The following is a 19,191-nucleotide window of genomic DNA, read 5'->3' as shown; positions in this document are numbered from 1 at the left end:
TGGGGGCTGCAGTACCTATTAGCCAAATTCTCGGGGCTTGTCTCAAGAGATGATGCTCTAGTGGCAATAAAGTTGTGTTGCTTGCAATTTACTTAGGCAAATTCATATATCAAAATTTGTTGACTTTCTTCACCCCCTCCCCCCCCCCCCCGTTATGGAGCCTATCGAATTATTGCAGAACCCGGTTTGAGGAAAAAAACTTGTTTCCAAGTGATGTTGGCATTATGAGAAAACAGGGCAGCACCCATATTCCCCACCCAACTCCAGAGGCAGTAGAAAATCCAAAAAAAAAAAACCTTTATAAAGTGGGGAGGAGGAAAAGGAAATATTAACCAACTTACTGGAATATCCTAAAGTCTTAAATACATTTAAGGAAGTTGCAAATGATACCACTTCTGTGATTCAGAACATTACTTGATATTAATTATTTTCCTTAATTACTTTTCCTAAACGTTAAGGTCATTTTCCATTAAATCCAACTTGAGTGGGGGGGGACTGAATGAATGAAGTCTACGCAGATTTTGTGGAAGCAGTATACAAAGTTTGTCACCTGGATTGTTTTAACTCCCCGGTCTGACCTACAACTCTAGAAACGCCTGGTCGTGCTTTTGAGACCAGCCAAGGACACTTGGCAGCAGACCTTTGTGATTGACTTGAATATAGTTGAATAAAGACATTCAAGTTCTGCTCGATTCCTGACAGTTTCGTAAGTCCAAACCCGACGGAAGACTTGAGTTTGTACTGTCCTTTAGAAAAGAGAAAGTTCCTTGCAAAGCGAGAAGGCGACCAAACGCTTAACAATCAACAAAATGATCTTCCTGAATATCTCGTAGATCGAGTCCTACCACTTCCGCCGGGCTAAGGCAAGTGATGTTGTTGTAGGTGTATTCAAGTGCTTCTTCCGTGACGGATTGTGTGTACCGCAGAACCACACTGGGTCGCTGCAGAGCAAAGTCCCGAAGATCCTTCAGCGAGCAATTACACTCCCATTTGTTCCCTTCTAGCCACAGCTGGGCCAGCGTAGGTGAAGGCCCCAGCCAGTCCACCGAGAAGGTTTTCAGAGAGTTGTTCCTGATGTTCAGATAGGTCAGTTTGGAGAAAGGCGCCAAGATGCCACTGTCCAAAGTCTCCAGGAAGTTGTTGGAGAGATCGAGCCAGGAGAGACGCAACAATGGGACGAAGGCTTCAGGAGAGAGATCTGCCAGCTGGTTGAAGGAAAGGAGGAGATACTCGAGGTTCCTTAGGCCTGCAAACTGATTTGGGGAGAGACGTCTCAGCCGGTTGTGCTTGAGATCCAGGTCAAGCAGCTCGTGCAAATCATTCAAGCTGTGGTCTTCAATTACGGAGATGGCGTTGAATCGCAAAAAGAGCCTTCGCAGACTGGAGAGATCGGAAAACATCTGCGGTCTGATCCTGGTGAGGCAGCAGTTTTCCAGATGGAGGCTGTGGAGATGGCTGAGGCCCCTGAACGTGAAATCGGGAAAAGTTGCAAGGCAATTCCCTGATAGGTTCATCACGGCCACATTGGAGAGTCCGAGAAACGCCCCAGGCCTGATCTCCTGAATCTGGTTGTCATTTAGAGTAAGAACTTCTAGTTGAGCCAATTTATCAAAGCTCTTTTCGAGCAAGGTGCGAATCTTGTTGTTCCCTAGCTGCAATTCTTCCAGGAACTGCAGGTCTTTAAAAGTCCGGGGACTCAAGCTAGTGATGGAGTTGCTGGAGAGACGCAAGACATGGAGGCTCGAAAGACCCAGGAATGTGTCTTCAAAAAGTGTAGCAAGGCGGTTGTGGGAGAGATCTAACCATCTCAAAGATTTCATGCCCCAAAAGGCCCTGGGAGCGATGGCGTTGATTTGGTTCTGGTTCAGGTAAAGTTTCAGCAGCTTCTGAAGTTTTGTGAAGATGTTACCTTTGATGCCTTTGAGGGAATTCCAACTCAGATCCAGTTCCCGCAACTCGCTGAGACTGTAGAACAATTGGTGTTGGAGATAGTGGAGCTTGTTTCCAGCCAGGACCATCTCCCTTAAATTGGGTAGGTCGTGAAACACTTTGTCTGGCAGGACCACCAAGGAATTCCACCCCAGATTTAAATACCAGAGGTTGGAAAGTCCAGCAAATACGCCTTCTTCAATCTTGCTGAACTGGTTGTTGTTGAGACGTAAGGAAGCCAGATTCTGAAGGTGGAGGAAGATATTGGGTGCCAGTGACTTCAGCCGATTACGTTCCAGGAGCAAAGAGTACAGTCCTTCCAAACCATGGAAGGCATGTTGTTCAATCCCTGATAACTGACTGCCTTGAAAGTTCAGAAATTCCAGGTTGGAAAGATTCCTGAAGGCAAGAGCTGGCAAGGTTGTGAAATTGTTCCCATCCAGCCACAACATCCTTGTGCTTCGGGGCACATCTTCGGGCAAGGCGGTAAGGTTCCGCGCACTGCAGTAGACGCTCAGATCATCATTGCAGTCGTCAAAGCTACAAGCGCATAGGGTGGGGCACTTCTGACCTTCAGGGCTGGTGCATTCTTTGAGCATTCTTGCTTCAGGATGCAGAAACGTCGTCACCAAGGCCCCCATCAGGGTCAATGCGGATGCGGCTCCTGCTGGGTGGATAATTAAAAGGGGGAAAAAATAAATAAATAAGAAAGCTGTCAAACTTGGGAGAAGCAAGCAGCAGATGTAGAGAACAGTGTGAAGAATCTTTAGCACATCTCAAGAACGGGGTTGTCGTTGGGAGGCAAATATCAGGTCAATATCGTGAGGGCCACATCTCAAAAAGAGCCCATGGCTTCTTGGGAGGAATCCCGAGCCTTGGCCTTCCCTGCCGCTGATGTGCTTGCCGTCTCCAACTTCACAACTCAGAAAAAGAGAAGAAAGAACCACCTCTTTGGTCTGTCCTCTCTTCTTGTGAATAGGGGAGCCAAGGAGAAGATAACGGAGACGAGGAAGCACATAAAATAAATAAAACTGAACCAGCTTCTTTACTGGCTGATAAAAACGTAACTGCTATTAAGGACTGTCTGAAAAACCATGTATTGGTGATTTTAACTCGGTTTTAAATGCATTTGCATCCATTGCATCCATTATTTCACTCCTGATGAGTCCTTCCAATTTTTTTGGCTTCCCCCCCCCCCCAGCAGTGGTTTGCCCTCACCTCTTTCTTCCCAGGGCAAAGAAAGAGGGTCTAACTCAGGGGTCTTCAAACTTGGCCCTTTTATGTCTTGTGGACTTCAACTCCCAGAATTCCTCAGCCAGCCAACTCTGGGAGTTGAAGTCCACAAGTCAAGGGGTCTTCAAACTTGGCCCTTTTATGTCTTGTGGACTTCAACTCCCAGAATTCCTCAGCCAGGCACGCTGGTCTGGCCCAAGTTTACCCAGCTGACATTGTGCCTAAGGAAGGGCTACTAGGAGTCATGGTCTCCCACCTTAAAGTGCCTTAACCACTACACCAAACTGGTTCTCCGTAAAAATAATAATAATAATAATGCTGTCATGTTTTCTAAGTACCTTCAGTGGGTACAGGAGGACAATCAAATCACTGCAACCTTCTGTGCCAAATCTACCTTGACCTTAAACTATCCTTAAACTATCCTATGCATTCGGGTTAAAAGTCTCTCTCCGCCCTTGTCGCACTGATAACTTTCAGATAAATCACAAGGGTGTAGTAACACACTCCTCACGTGAAAACCCTTGCGTGTGCAGATGAGCGAGAAGAGGCAGGATTTAATTCCAGAGAATATAACTATTTTATTTTTATTTTTATTTTAATCCCATTTATATCCCGCCCTTCTCCGAAGACTCAGGGCGGCTTGCAATTTAAGCACAAGCCAATGTGCTTAGCAACTAGTATTTTAATACCAACGCAGGTCAATATGGCACAAGGATGTAAGAAGCATATGGTTTGCTTGGAGTTGTGTTGTTTGCCTTCCCGTTTTTTTCTTTTGGTCCCTCCTTTTTCCCTCGTGAAATTGAGCAAAACCGAACAGCTTCGTCAGCCTGCATCATATTTCTGCTCTCAATTCCTCTTCAATTTCTTCTTTTCCGACCTGATGCTCCTGCCCGTTGCTACAAAACTTTAAGCAGTTGGCGGTCTTTTAAAACCACCACAGGGCAAAGGGGGGGGGGGGACACACTGGCAAGATCTCCGCAGGGTTTGCACTTTTCCCTACAACGCTGATCTTTGCAACTGGCAACAACACACAGGACCTCTTCGCAAACGAATCCCCACTCCAAAAAAGAGCCGCACAAATTCTCTGCTGCAGCCAAAACCGTGGAATGCCTTACCTTACGACACCCCCGTAGGGAGAGAAAAAAAAAGGAAAACTGTAGGGACAAACAGGCAAATCCTGCAAAATCTTTTCCTTTTTCTGGTGCAGAGTTGGTGGGACTGGCCACGCCGAAGTAAAACCAAAACGCTGAATGACATTTTTAGGGGGGGGGGAGGGAGAAAGAAAAAAAACAAACAAACAACGTTCCTCCCTACCTTTGCTCATTCTGCTGCTCTCTGGCCGAAGTGTGAGAAGTCCACGGTCTTGCAAGCAACCTCAGGTAATGCTGTCCTCTGTGTTTCCACCCCTGATACAAATAGAGCAGTGCAGCTCCTACCACCCTGTGCCTTTGTCCAGCTATCTGCTTTTAACCCGTCATTTACTGGCACGGAGCACTGAATGCCTTCCAGGAGAGGAACCTGGGCGATGCTCCCCTCCTGGGAAGAAGTCACTCTCTCTGGAGTTGCTTCGGCACAGGGGTCTTCCCAAGCCACCTGGTTGGCCACTGTAAAAATATTTTTTTAAAAAAAAAAAAAAATGTAGACCTTTGAATGAATCCAGCTTCATCATAGCTCTGGCCTGCCGGAGCAGGGAAAGTAAAATTTTCAGGTTGATCTTTAGAATGCGAGGTCAAAGGGGATGGAGAGCTGGGTGGCGGTGGGGGGGGGGTGGAAAAGAAGATGTCTAGAAAGAGGTTAGAGGTGGCTTCTGGGTTTCTCCAGAGGCATCCGAATGGGGCACAAGGTGGGGGCCGAAGGCTGGAATGGCTGTTGGCCTCATGCTGCTGGCTTCTCGTGACCGTGAGCCGTGGTGGCGAATCCCACACAGATATAGCAGTCTCCCAAGAATCAACCCTACGGCAACCGCCTCGTATTAATTCTCCCGGGGATGAAGGGACGAGCAGATGGAAGATATGGGTCCTCCTTCAAAGTTTCTTGGAGGGGAAGGGCCGTAACCCTCCCCTTTGGTTTAAACCCCCCCCCCACCTTTTCAGATAGGTTTTGCAAAAGAGGCGAAAGCACAGGAAGAGGCCGTTGGCCAAGGTGGCAACTTTTAGAAGCCAGATTTGAATGCGTCAATAACACGATAAACTGGGGGACAGATGCCGGCGCGTATTGTACTGCTTAGTTACTTTTGCTAAAATGAAATGAAAAAATTGGGGGAGAAAAAAAAACCTTTTTACTTTTGGAGCAGCTCTTTACAGACTTTGCTTGCCTGTCCACCATCTTGGCTCCTACCGCTTAGTTACACCCTACCCTGCTAGCTGGAGTGACTATGACATGGATGGGAAGGCCAAAAGCGGACTGCAGTTCCCATCGCTCCTTGCTACTGGATACATGCTGGTTAGGACTTCGACCTGGGTCTTCTGGTGAAATGAATCACTCCATATAAACCAGGTACACATCCTGGCTTAAACCTCTGAGCCGGACTAATACAAGTCCTTAACTGAACTTTTGGTAGCCCTTTTGTAAGAAAAAAAGATTCCCACGTTCTTTTCCCTGCTAATAGGGCAGGGTAGGCAACCTTGGCTCTTTTATGACTCGTGGACTTCAACTCCCAGAATTCCTGAGCCGGCATGGCTCAGCTTGGAAACCTCTCCCTTTCCCCTCAGCGTGGCTGGCTCAGGAATTCTGGGAGTTGAAGTCCACAAGTCATAAGGCAGCCTAGGCCAGGGGTAGGTAACCTTGGCTCTTTTATGACTCGTGGACTTCAACTCCCAGAATTCCTGAGCCAGCCACGCTGAGAGGAAAGGGAGAGGTTTCCAAGCTGAGCCAGGCAGGCTCAGGAATTCTGGGAGTTGAAGTCCACGAGTCATAAAAGAGCCAAGGTTACCTACCCCTGGCCTAGGCTGCCTTATGACTTGTGGACTTCAACTCCCAGAATTCCTGAGCCAGCACGGCTCAGCTTGGAAACCTCTCCCTTTCCCCTCAGCGTGGCTGGCTCAGGAATTCTGGGAGTCGAAGTCCACGAGTCATAAAAGAGCTGACGTGGCCTACCCCTTTAATAGGGCATAGATGGTGGCTTTCCATTTTTAGCGCTAGCCAGAAGCCAGAACATCAACCCCTCAGCCATTAAAAGGAAAGGCAAATCCTCCTGGCCTCCTCCTCATAGTACAGTTCCCTGATTGCATCCAGCTTCTTCAGGTTACAGCGGTCCCATTAGGATGAGGATGATAAAAATTGGGCAGACACACTAGGTGTCCTGCTCGGCTGCATACACAACCAACAACTATCAAGGTGTTGTTCAAATTCTAGGTGCCCATCCAGCTGGTAAAACAAACCACAGAGCGGGTTCCTGCGGTTCGTTTGACCGTGGAAGAGTCAGGCAGAATGATCTGTTTGCCCGAGGAGCCCAAAACTCAACCCACCGTTCTTAAGTGGCTTACTGGGATATGCAAACGTGGGCCGTGATCTAACTTGATACAAGGCAGCTTCTCTGAGAGGCAAAGACCTCACAAGAAACTATTAATCCAGATATTAAAAGTAAAGGTAAAGGTTCCCCCGCACGTGCGTGCTAGTCATTTCCGACTCTAGGGGCCGGTGCTCATCTCCGTTTCAAAGCCAAAGAGCCAGCGCTTGTCCGAGGACATCTCCGTGGTCATGTGGCCGGCATGACTAGACGCCAAAGGCGCACGGAACGCTGTTACCTTCCCACCGGAGTGGTCCCTATTTTTCTACTTGCATTTTTACGTGCTTTTGAACTGCTAGGTTGGCAGAAGCTGGGACGAGTAACAGGCGCTCACTCTGCTACGCGGCACTCGGGATTCGACCCGCCAAACTGCCGACCTTCTGATCGACAAGCTCAGCGTACTAACCCACTGAGCCACCGCGTCCCTCCAATCCAGATATTAGTACTGATCAAAAGGAACATTCAAGGACTTGAAGCTCCATGGAGAGGCCTCCTCTATCTCTGGCTTGGCTTCCCTTGGCTATGCTTAATATGGCAGAGGCAGGAATGCAGTGTGTGTGTGTGTGTGTGTGTGTGTGTGTGTGTGTGTGTTGGGGGGGCACGAATGAGGGTTCAAAGTATGTATGGCTGCTTAAGAAAGGAACACGGTCTTGTTGAAAGGGTGCAGGATCCCACCTCGTTAATGAAACACTACCAGTTCCTGTATTTGCTTTGACAAGAGTTTTCAAACATTGAAAAGCTCTTTTGAGGGAAGGTGGCATGCACGGATCCGCAACAGCATGAAGTTTTAGGACGAAAGGAAGACCAAGAGAGGGGGGGAAAAAAAGAGAGAATGGAGATACATCTTTTAATTCTACATGCCTTCCACAGTTTGTCCTTGCCGCCATTCCACATTTCTTCTCTATTTCATTTACATTTCCCACCCACCCACCCCTCCTTCTCTTGTCTATTTTAACATTCTATTCTTGGAAATTATAGACCAAAAGGGCAAAATGAGAAAGACACACACATACAATCTCACAAGCGCTAAGTACATATTGACACAGTGCTCAGAAACAAAGAGAGAGAGACAGACAGACAGACAGACCAGAGGAGGGGAAAAAAACCCTGAGTCAGCAGGGACTTCCAGCCAAGAAAGATAAAACCTGAAGTTTCATTCGGCACTTCGTTTCTATAAACAGTTATAGGATTATCCGGGGTTATCGTTTTTAAAAGAAAAAGATGTGCCAAGACAGCAGCTTTTATAAGGAACAAACAGCCTTCTCCGTGCACTAAATTTATTTTATTTTCTAAAAAATTATATGCTACCTATCTCACTCTGAAAAACAACTCTTAGGCAATGGAAGTACTTCCTGGTTGCTTTTTGATTTTAGCCATCAACAAAATCTCCGTGTTCGGCGGGAGAAGACGACCAGAGGCCCTACAGACGAAAGAAATAAACTACTAGGGGGATAAAAGTCAGGGAACGGAGTGGTGATAAGGCAAGCCAGGTTGCATTCAGCTTTTTTGCAGAAACTGTCACGGTGGTTGCGCTTTCTGGCACGGGATGCAGCATCGAGCTTTCAAACGCCTGGTTTACAATGATAATTCCCAAAGTTTCACAAAGCCTTGAAAAAAAAAGCATGTTCTTGAGATCACCTCCTCCAGGTACAAATCTACCCACCTCATATGTTGTAGGCATAGAGAATGCAGACATCCACACCCATGCCCATCTGGACACAGCTGGATGTGAAACAGGTAAGGGACTGGAATCCAGCTTTTTTTTTTTATGGAAAGCTATGGGTCTGTTCTCCCAGAATAGCTTAGCTTGCTGAAACCATCACAAAGGGCCCCATGGGTGATAATATCCAGGAGAGCGATTCAAACATTACTGAGGATGGAAGCGTTTCCTAATTTAGAGTGATCTTTTCCCCAATACGTGCTGAATTAGGAATGTTAGGTTACTAGGTTATTTACTGGTGTATTGATTTAGTTAGGTTTGTATTTATTGTTGGTCTTCGATTATGCAAGCGGATCAGAGCAGTATGAATGAGGTAGCATAGAAGACAGAGGAACCATTATCTGTGCTTTTAATTTAAGTTCTGTATCATGGACATCGGTAGGGTGGGTTTATGGGAGAGCAAGTCACGTCAAGCACCGTGATGTCTTCCCACAAAGACACGGACTGCAGACTGAATGCATCTGCATCATGGTTTTTGTGATGTCATTGGGGTGTCTCGCATGGATGATGTTCCTTTGCTGGTCAGCTTGAGTTTCCTTCTGTGTCTTTTCTGATTGGTTTCAGATTTTGTGGCCTTGTATTTGAGGGCATTATTTTTGCACGCCCTACACAGAGGGCTGCCTCTGGAGTGATATAAGCAGGTAATGAATATAATTAGGATCAATTAGACAAGCCAAGAAAATCTGAAAGGAAATGGAAGAATTATGCAATCGCTACCATTTGGATCTGTAAGAGATGACCAGGAGATGAGAATAGGAAAAGGACTTATTAAAGCAGCCAGATGCAGGAAAAGGACTTATTAAAGCAGCCAGATGTGTTAGGCATCAGTTCCAATAACATGAGCAATGGCTATGCTTATGGAGAACTGAAATCCAAGTTGGATTAAAGTTCCTTAATAGCTGACCCTCAAGGTCAACAGTTATTCCTGTTATTAAAAAAAAACTAAGGTAGTCCTTACTTAAAAAGGTAAAGGTTCCCCCGCACATGCGTGCTAGTCGTTTCCAACTCTAGGGGCCGGTGACGTCTCCGTGGTCATGTGGCCGGCATGACTAGACGCCAAAGGCGCACGGAACACTGTTACGTTCCCACCGTAGTGGTTCCTATTTTTCTACTTGCATTTTTTACGTGCTTTCGAACTGCTAGGTTGGCAGAAGCTGGGACGAGTAACAGGCGCTCACTCTGCTATGCGGCACTCGGGATTCAACCCGCCAAACTGCCGACCTTCTGATCGACAAGCCCAGCGTCCTAACCCACTGAGCCACCGCATCCCTTAGTCCTTACTTAATGACCCCAATTGGGACCTGCAACTTTACTACTAGGTCGGAAATCACATGACCGTAACTGTGCTTTCCAGCTAGAAAGAGACAAAGACTATTCAGTTTCCCATCTTCATTTTCTGTTTGCCTCCTGGCCACTTCCCTATCCTTTGGAATGCGTGAGTGCCTGCTTACTGTTTTGTATCCATCAAAAGCAATGCGATGCATTGGCAGCCTGAGGCTGGGAGCTGGAATGAAATGCTATGCAAACAGCTTAACTCTCCTGAAATCCCTTTCTCTCCAATCTCTCCGGTCTGCAGGAGAGGGGGAGAGAAAAGGCAAGTAATTTCTATAGGCAAATCTCTCCTTTGACTGACCCTTCTCCCACACACATACCCAGAGAGCAGAGATTGCAGGGAAAGAGATTTCAAGAGAATATCATAAGCTGTGTAGCATGTTATTCTTTTCAGCACCATTGAAACTGTCTCTGAGCTTGTGGTCAGTAAGTGAGGAATACCTCTATGCTGTTTACAGTGGCTAGGAAACAATCTGGAAATAGCTATGGGGGCAAAGGTGATTTCTGCATAGATTCTTAATTCATCCATCTTATAGGAAGCAAGTACACACCATTTCACATTCCACATGTGTGTGTGTGTGTGTGTGTCTGGAAAATAACTGATTTTTTATTTTATTTTTTTAAAAATAGAAATATAGATAACTTTTTACCATGAAATCTCTCTGTAAGAATCTAATGTGGAGCGATCACAAGTTTTGTAGAAGCTCCGTTATTTTTCTGCAATTCGTAAATGGTGTTATATAAATGATTGAACCTCAACTGCCTTCTCCTCCCAAGGCTGGTTCGCTGATGCTGAAACTCTTCACTATTCAGAAGGCAGCAGGCAGTCAAAATCCAATCAACCTGAGTTAACCCAAAGATGATAGATGGAACTGTCCTAAATAATGCTTCATAGCAATACGTAAGTCGATTTCTAGTGTCATGTTCTCAAAATGCGCCACCCTAGTTTTTCAATTGCGGTCACGTCCAATTCATTCAAATGTTCTGCTCCAGGGAATGTCTTTTTAAATATTAAATTGAGGTATAGAACAAATACAATTTTGATCCTTGGCTCAAAAAGATTTCTGCCTTAAACTCGGGAGAACTTCTGCTAGCCATTTTTTTTTAATTTTAATTCCATTTATATCCCGCCCTTCTCCGAAGACTCAGGGCGGCTTACAAGCTTAGCAGTAGCCTTCATTCTATGTATATGCCTGCTTATTAGGGCTTTCACACACACACCCCAAGCGGCATTATTACAAAGTCAGCTTATTGCCCCCAACAATCTGGATTGTCATTTTACCTACCTCAAAGGATGGAAGGCTGAGTCAACCTTGAGGCTGGTGGGACGCGAACCTGCACTAATTGCAGGCAGCTGGTGTTACTTAAGGAGGCATTAGCCCACTGCTTCACCAAGGCTCTTATCCATAAGACAGAACTTGATGTACCAACCAGGTGAGTCAAACTGGAACAGCTTCCTCATTTGCTAACAGGCCGGATTTCAAACCCAAGAGGAACAATATAATTAAGCACAATGAATTCCATTCCTGATTATGATGTCTTGAATCTTCTGTATGATTAGAAGGAAGGGTACCAAAAATGACTAGCGGAAGGAGAAAACATCCTACACTTGTTGGTAAGTGGTTATTAATTTTCATTTTAATAGACCATTAGCATAAATTATCCCTGTTTCCACAGGATCTGTAAAAGAAGAAAAACAAAACAGTGGCACATAAGTAGCAATAGAATAAAATATTCTATATCGTAAGGACTGTAGCAGTGGAGTATTAGCTAAAATAATATTAATAGGATGGTTGAAACATCCACCAATGGCTTATGGAAGCTCCGTAGCATCATTGAGCCAACAAACCTGTTCTCGTTATAGCTACTTCAGCGGAAAGACCCTGTGATGACTCTAGAAGATATTTTATATCGCTAATGAAGAAATGACTATGTTAGAAATAGGAAGTAGATGTTGATAATAGTTAATGGTGAAGGAACTGTAGTAGAGATGTTGATACTTTAATTAATAAGCAAGTATCAATATAAAAGGGATGCGGTGGCTCAGTGGGTTAGGACGCTGAGCTTGTCGATCAGAAGGTCGGCAGTTTGGTGGGTCGAATCCCGAGTGCCGCGTAATAGAGCGAGCGCCTGTGACTTGTCCCAGCTTCTGCCAACCTAGCAGTTCAAAAGCACGTAAAAATGCAAGTAGAAAAATAGGGGGACCACTACGGTGGGAAGGCAACAGCGTTCTGTGCGCCTTTGGCGTCTAGTCATGCCGGCCACATGACCACGGAGGCGTCCTCGGACAAGCGCTGGCTCTTCAGCTTTGAAACGGAGATGAGCACCGGCCCCTACAGTCGGAAACGACTAGCATGCATGTGCGGGGGAACCTTTACCTTTACCTATCAATACAAAAAGCAAACCCGAATCTAACAGGCTTTAAATGTGTAATGAATGAATCTATGTGTGTGTTTATGTATGATAGCAAAATAAAAATAAAAATAAAATAAAATAATAAAATAAAGGGAGGAATTCTGAGAATTATAATTCAGCAACATTTTGAGAGTTGTGGGTTTGCCTCCCCCCTCTTCTCTTCAAAACTTCCAATAAATCCTTTGGTTTTTCCAGGGAACTGAATGCCAATCATTTTCAACTCAACAGTTTTGGAATGTAAAGTTGCAATGTCCGTCAAACATCCATCTATTTACTCTAGAACAATAACCCATCCAACGGGTACAGTGCCAAGTCTTTCCTTTGCCAGAGCAGTTTTATTTGCCTATTGAGCAGCCAAAACCTAGGCAGAGGCCTTCAGAATGCTTGATGTCGATGGGACTTATTCTTTACTATTATTTATGTGTTAGGCTTGTGCATTACACTTCTTTCCATGAGCACGCTTGGGTTTACACGGGATATTGGAACACTGAGATATTGGAACACTGCTATCATGTCCCCCATCCTTCTCTTCATTAAACTAGACATACCCAATTCCCAAATGACATTCAGGGGTAGAGAGTACTTCTTTCCTTCGCTTTTGTCTTACTGGAAAGTTGGGGGTCACCCACCACTCATTTCATTATATCAAAGGAGGGTGACTATAGAAGGTGAATCTCAAACCACAACAGTGGGGCAGGAGATGGTTAGTTGTAACCTTAAACAGCGATGAGATTCTTCTCCACTTAGCTGTGCCTTGCAAACTCTTTGACACAACTCATCAAAGTAGGGGCAATTTCATGACTGTCCCCAGTTAGTCATTGGAGGGGGGAAAAAAAGGAGGGTCATAAAGATCCAAAAAGGCAAGTTTCTCCATTATTGAACTCACGCTCAAAATATATCATAATAGATCACAAAAAACACCTTCCAAACATTACTTTATCACGCCTCCTACTGAGCCAATGGGGATGCAACAATGCTTGCCATTACTCGCCTGAGATACAAGGGTTCATAAGAGACCAGACAAGACTCAAAGAAGTGAATTATCTATTTTCCAGAACTGAGGTCCCTGGAGTTGTTAAGTGTCATTGCCAGAACCACTAACAAGGTTCTACGACTAGGTTAGTAGCTGACCTCCGTGTTTCGTTCAAGTGGTAGTTTAAGAAAAACCAAAGGTTACAAAACTATGACTACGTTCATGTAGTAGGGCATTAAGCAAGCAGCATTTCCTCCTGTTGGCGAGACTGGATGAGTAAACTTGCGGAAATGCCTCCTGCTGTTTGCTGATCATGACCCCTGACACTAGACTACTCCTCCCCTTAAGCCCCAGAAACTACAGTTTGCTATTAGCTTCTCATTCCTGGTTTGTTTGAAAAAGACTCTTGATTTGGATGTGATGGCCATAAACCAGAGGAGGAGCTTTGGTGGTTTGCGTCGTCACTCACAGTGGAAAGAGGAGCCGAGAGCCAAGCCAAGACATTGGCCAACGGACTGCAATGAACAACTTGATTACAATTAGGACAGCATTCTTAGCATCCTGGTGGAAGGCAACCTGAGGGGTCCTCGGTGCTCTCTGAGCTTGGTGGCTCTCATGCCGACGTTTCATTACCCAAAGTAGGTAATTTAATTTAACTTAATTTATTAATATTTCTATACCGCCCTTCTCCCGGAGGACTCAGGGCGGTGTACAGGGCAAGAATAAAAACACAGAAATTTACAAAAACTAAAAGATAATTAAATGCATGCCCGATTAAAATACAATTGATACATAGTAAAAAACCCCAATAAAAATAATAAAAAACCCCACCAATCCCCCTCAGGCCAGGCCAGCTTGCTTGAACAAGTATGTTTTCAGATCGCGGCGAAAGGAGCGCAGATCGGGCGCCGTCCGGAGCTCAACCGGTAACTGGTTCCATAGCTCCGGGGCGCCCACAGAGAAGGATCTCCCCCTGGGGGCCACCAGTCGGCATTCTCTGACCGGTGGCACCCTGAGGAGGCCCTCTCTGTGGGAACGCACAGGGCGCAGGGAGCTTGATGCCGGCAGCAGATGTTCCCTGAGGTACTCCGGCCCCATGCCATGGAGGGCTTTGAACACCATTACTAGCACCTTGAATCTCACCCGGAAGACAACTGGCAACCAATGCAGCTCACGGAGCAGAGGTGTCACATGGGAGTATCGGGAGACTCCCAACACAACTCTCGCGGCTGCATTCTGTACCAGTTGGAGCCTCCGGGTGGTCCTCAAGGGAAGCCCCATGTAGAGAGCGTTGCAGTAGTCTAGACGAGAGGTCACGAGCGCGTGAGTGACCATGCATAAATCATCCCGGCTTAGATAGGGCCGCAACTGGCGCACCAGGCGAACCTGGGCAAAAGCCCCCCTAGTCACAGCCACCATGTGATCTTCCAAGGTGAGCCGCGAATCTAGGAGGACTCCCAAGTTGCGAGCCCTATCTACGGGTGGTAATAATTCATCCCCCATAGAAAGAGATGGAATATCCGAATAGACCCGGGATGAAGGTATGCAAAGCCACTCGGTCTTGTCGGGGTTGAGTTGAAGTCTGTTCCTCCCCATCCAGACCCGAACCGCCTCCAGGCAACGGCACATCACGTTGAGGGCATCACTGGGGTGGTTTGGGGTAGAAAGAAAAAGCTGGGTATCATCAGCGTACTGATGATACCCAACTCCAAAGCCACGAATGATCTCACCCAGCGGTTTCATATAGATGTTGAACAGGAGAGGCGAGAGGACCGACCCCTGAGGAACTCCACAAACGAAAGACCTCGCGGTCGACCTCTGCCCTCCTGTCAACACCGACTGCGAGCGTCCCTGGAGATAGGAGGAGAACCACTGTAAAACCGTGCCTCCCACTCCCAATCCCCTGAGACGCCGCAGCAGGATACCATGGTCAATGGTATCGAAAGCCGCTGAGAGGTCTAATAGGACTAGAACAGAGGAATGACCCCTGTCCCGAGCCCTCCAGAGATCATTCACCAGCGCGACCAATGCCGTCTCCGTGCTGTGCCCGGGCCTGAAACCCGATTGGTACGGGTCTAGATAATCCGCTTCATCCAGGACCAAAGGGAGCTGATGCGCCACCACACTCTCAACAACCTTCGCAAGAAAGCGAAGGTTGGAGACCGGACGAAAGTTGTTCAATACAGCTGGGTCCAAGGCAGGCTTCTTGAGGAGGGGCCTCACCACCGCCTCTTTCAAGACGGCAGGGAAGCTACCCTCACTCAAAGAAGCTGATATAACTGCCTGGAACCAGCTGCGTGTCCTCTCCCGGGCTGCATAAACCAGCCAGGAAGGGCACGGGTCCAATAAACATGTGGTGGAGCTCAGTCTCCCCATAATCCTGTCCACTTCCTCCAGAGTCACAGAATCAAACTCCTCCCAAGTGATATCGACAAGACCACCCGCATCCTGATCGCCAGACTCTGCCCAGTCAGAGTCCAAACCGGTCTGAATCCGAGTGATTTTGTCCGACAGATAATTGTTAAACTCCTCGGCACGACCCTGCAAGGGTTCCTCCCTCACCTCCTGATTAAGGAGGGAGCGAGTCACCCTAAACAGAGCGGCCGGGCGATTATCTGCGGACGCGATAAGGGTAGCGAAGTGATTAGACCTCGCCACCCTTATCGCAGCGAGATAAGACCTGATATGGGTTCTTAGTCGCAATCGGTCAGATTCGGATCGGCTGGACCTCCAACCGCTCTCTAGGCCCCGTCTCCGGCGCTTCATCTCCCGGAGCTCCGTGGAGAACCATGGAGCTCGACGGGATCTGCATCGGGTCAGGGGCCGCAAGGGTACAACTCGGTCAAGAGCCTCAGTGGCTGCCCTTTCCCAAGCTTCCACTAAGGCATCTGCCGAGCTGTGAGTGGGGGAGGCAGGTGGGGACCCCAGCGCTGCCTGGAATCTCGCGGAATCCATTAAGCGTCTGGGGCGGTACCATCTAACTGGTAACGTCATCAGTGCCAGAAGGGAGAGGGGTTTGCGGAGAGGAGGAAGGCGAGAAGGAGAAGGAAGTGGAGGAGCCCCATGGGATCCTTGGTGCTTCTCTTCAGCTTGGTTGTTTTCTTGCTGGCATTTCACGACCCAGACTTGGTAACATCAGCAGCACTGGTGACATTACCTAGTTTGGGTGGTGAAACGTCTGCAAGAAAACCACCAAGCTCAGAGAGCACCAAGGAGCCTTCATTTCAATCCCAAAGCTCCAAATATTCTCTCCTTTATTGAAGGCAACCTTCCAACACGGTCAGTATATTTTTTAAGAGACATGATCTCTGGAAGTAACGAAACCCAGATAGGTTTGTCCTGAGACACTCCCTCGTGGCATGGAGTCGTAGGGAGTGCGTCATCACATTTCACCTCGGGCTGCAATCACCTTCTGCTGGTGCCCAAAGGGGGTGGCTTTCCATTATAGTGTCTTCTAGGAATTCATTTGTAGGGACAGGGTGCGTTGCCCAATCAGATTAGATAACCATGGTCCAATGTAAAATTGACATTGGCGAGAAAAGAAGTCAACCTTTTGTTGAAAAACAGGCACCCTTGTGACTACCTGACTTTCTGGGCAGTGATGGGGCGGGGATGAAAAGCCAGCTATCCAAACAAACATGGGTTCATGATCAAGGCAAGCATTCAATTTACACTTCGAATAACCTCATGCGAATACTTTTAGCAATTCCAAATCCCGGCAGAGCTCATTTTAAAATCCTGCCGAGCTTCTCCCAGCCAAAGAAGTGGACGGAAAAGTAGACCTAGATTGCTTCCACAGAAAGTCCTTGAGTTAAAACTGTTCATTTAGCGACCGTTCCATGTCACAATGGCAATTTAAAAGGTGACTGGTAACCGTTTTTTCACACTTACGACATACCCAGGGTCAGGTGATCTAAGTTCAGGTGGCAACCGGTTCACATTTACGGCGGTTGCAGTATCCCCCGGTGTGTGTGTGTGTGTGTGTGTGTGTGACGCGATCCCCTTTTGTGAACTTCTGACCAGCAAAGTCAACGGGGAAAGCGGCTTCAATTAACCACCGTGTTACTAGCTGAACCACTGCAGCGGTTCACTTAGCAACCGTGGCAAGAAAAATGGTAAAAATGGGGCAATGCTAACTTATTGGGGTTTTTATTAAATGTATCAACTGTTTTTATGGGCATGTATTTAATTACCTTTTAATTTTTGTAACTCTGTGTTTTATTCTTGCCCTGTACACTGCCCTGAGTCCTTTGGGAGAAGGGCGGTATAGAAATATTAATAAATTAAATTAAAATTAAATTAACCACCATCCGGCTTAGCAGCAGAAATGTTGGGCTGTACATCAAGGACCACCTGTATTGTTACGAATCGTACTGAGCCGGCAAGCATTTCTAATAAGAGCTATCTTAACGGTTGAGATCCAGCCCGACCAGGAAAATTGGAAAAATAAAAAAAAATAAAAAAATAAAAAGTACGAACCGGCCCTCGTTCTTACAGAAAAGGAACGTGTAGGCACCTGTAACGTGTTTAGTCCAGCCTGTTTGCCGGATTCTGAACCATGTGTCCTCTGCAATGGCAACAGGTTTCCTGGTTCTCTATGAAGTGGGGGGGGGGGGGGGAAAAAGAGAGAAAATTAATACCGGTTTCTGGTGTTTTGTTTTGTTTTTTAAAAAAAACATCAAGCATTTTTCATTCCCTCCTTTGGTTTTATTTATTTATTTTTATTTTTAATTCCATTTATATCCCGCCCTTCTCCGAAGACTCAGGGCGGCTTACAAGCTTAGCAGTAGCCTTCATTCTATATATATGCCTGCTTATTAGGGCTTTCACACACACCCCCAAGCGGCATTTTTACAAAGTCAGCTTAGTTGCCCCCAACAATCTGGGTCCTGGTTTATACCCTGCTGCAACTAATGCAGGCAGCATGAGCTACAGACGCATTCTAAAGGGGCAAACTAGATCTGACTTTAAGGACGTGCGTTGAACGTACATTCCTGAACACGCAAAAGTGGGTGATCTAGAAGCGCTTGTCACGATTTGGTCCTTCCTCTCTCTCCTTTTCTTTGAAACACTGGCTTTTTTCCTACTATTTTTTTGGTGATGGCTGCAGCCCAGATATCTTTGGCGGCTAGCCTTCTGGAAGCCACCATCTATCATCATCTGTTTATCCTGCATTTGGGGGCAAGGGAGGGGAGGGGGAATAAACGCAAAGCAGCGAAGATATTTAGTACTCCTGACATCTGTTTTCCAAACGACGACGCTGCAAGATTGTTTGGGGGTGAGGGAGAGAGTGACTGGCCCAAAGTCATCCAGCTGGCTTGTCTAAGGCAGGGCTACAATCCGTGGTGTCCCGTTTTTTTTTTAGCCTGGTGCCTTTAAGCATGACACCCAACGGGTTCTCCAACAGAAGAAACTTGCCCTTACTTTCTTCTTCCTAGGCTGAGAGAGACGGAGACACTGGCCCAAAGTCACCCAGCTGGCTTTTATACCTAAGGCAGGCCTAGAAGTCACAGTCACCTGGTTTCTAGGCCAGCAGCTTACTCCAAAGTGGAATTTATTTATTTATTTTATTGGATTTGTATACCGCCCTATTCCCGTAGGACTCAGGGCGGTTTACAGGGCAGTTAAAACCATGAATACAAAAAATTTAAAACAATTAAAACAATTAATTCAAACAACAAATTCAAGCCCCAAGAGTAAATCTAAAACCCAGTTAAATTAAGAACCCCACAGTCTGGACCAAACAGATCGAAGAGCCAAGTTTTCAGGTCCCGGCGAAATGAGCGAAGGTCGGGGGCAGTCCTAAGTTCTGTGGGTAGTTGGTTCCATAGGGCAGGCGTACCCACATAGAACGCCCTTCCCCTGGGAATAACCCGCCGGCATTCATTAACCGGCGGTACCCTGAGAAGGCCCTCTCTGTGGGGGCGCACAGGACGATGGGAAGATGATGCCGGCAGCAGGTGTTCCCTTAGTCCGGACCCAAGCCATTTAGGGCTTTATAGGTCATTACCAGCACCTTGAATCTCACCCGGAGGGCAACCGGAAGCCAATGCAGCTCACGGAGAAGAGGTGTTACACGGG

The 19,191-nt window shown here is 46.7% G+C and overlaps 2 protein-coding genes and 1 long non-coding RNA gene across 7 annotated transcripts in view; 1 reads left to right on the top strand and 2 right to left on the bottom strand.

Moving 5' to 3' along the window:
• Positions 1 to 150: 150 nt before the first annotated feature.
• Positions 151 to 17,701, bottom strand: IGFALS (insulin like growth factor binding protein acid labile subunit). The gene is made up of 2 exons (XM_083372798.1): positions 17,627 to 17,701; positions 151 to 2,593 (listed from the first exon to the last, which is right to left on the bottom strand). Exon 2 carries the CDS (start codon positions 2,568 to 2,570, stop codon positions 795 to 797), a length of 1,776 nt encoding a protein of 591 aa, XP_083228924.1. The 5' UTR covers positions 2,571 to 2,593; positions 17,627 to 17,701; the 3' UTR covers positions 151 to 794.
• Positions 9,001 to 11,226, top strand: LOC310646435. Its single transcript, XR_014493690.1, has 3 exons — positions 9,001 to 9,031; positions 10,536 to 10,623; positions 11,195 to 11,226. It is a non-coding gene; the product is annotated as an uncharacterized lncRNA (long non-coding RNA).
• LOC310646412 (uncharacterized protein) overlaps positions 11,341 to 19,191 on the bottom strand; it is a 25,429-nt gene continuing 17,578 nt past the window's right edge. For 3 of the 5 annotated variants that reach the window (XM_083372872.1, XM_083372873.1, XM_083372871.1), the window contains one exon: positions 17,407 to 17,705. In XM_083372872.1, coding sequence (XP_083228998.1) covers positions 17,638 to 17,705 — 68 coding nt within the window. In that variant the 3' untranslated portion in view covers positions 17,407 to 17,637. Of the gene's footprint in view, positions 11,403 to 17,406; positions 17,706 to 19,191 lie in introns of those variants that run through there. The other 2 variants (XM_083372869.1, XM_083372870.1) reach the window with 2 other exon arrangements.

This window comes from Vipera ursinii, assembly GCF_947247035.1.
Source record: "Vipera ursinii genome assembly, chromosome: 13".
Classification (NCBI taxonomy): domain Eukaryota; kingdom Metazoa; phylum Chordata; class Lepidosauria; order Squamata; family Viperidae; genus Vipera; species Vipera ursinii.
Note: the sequence above shows the minus strand (reverse complement) of the source record. Positions and strands in the feature narration are given on the sequence as shown.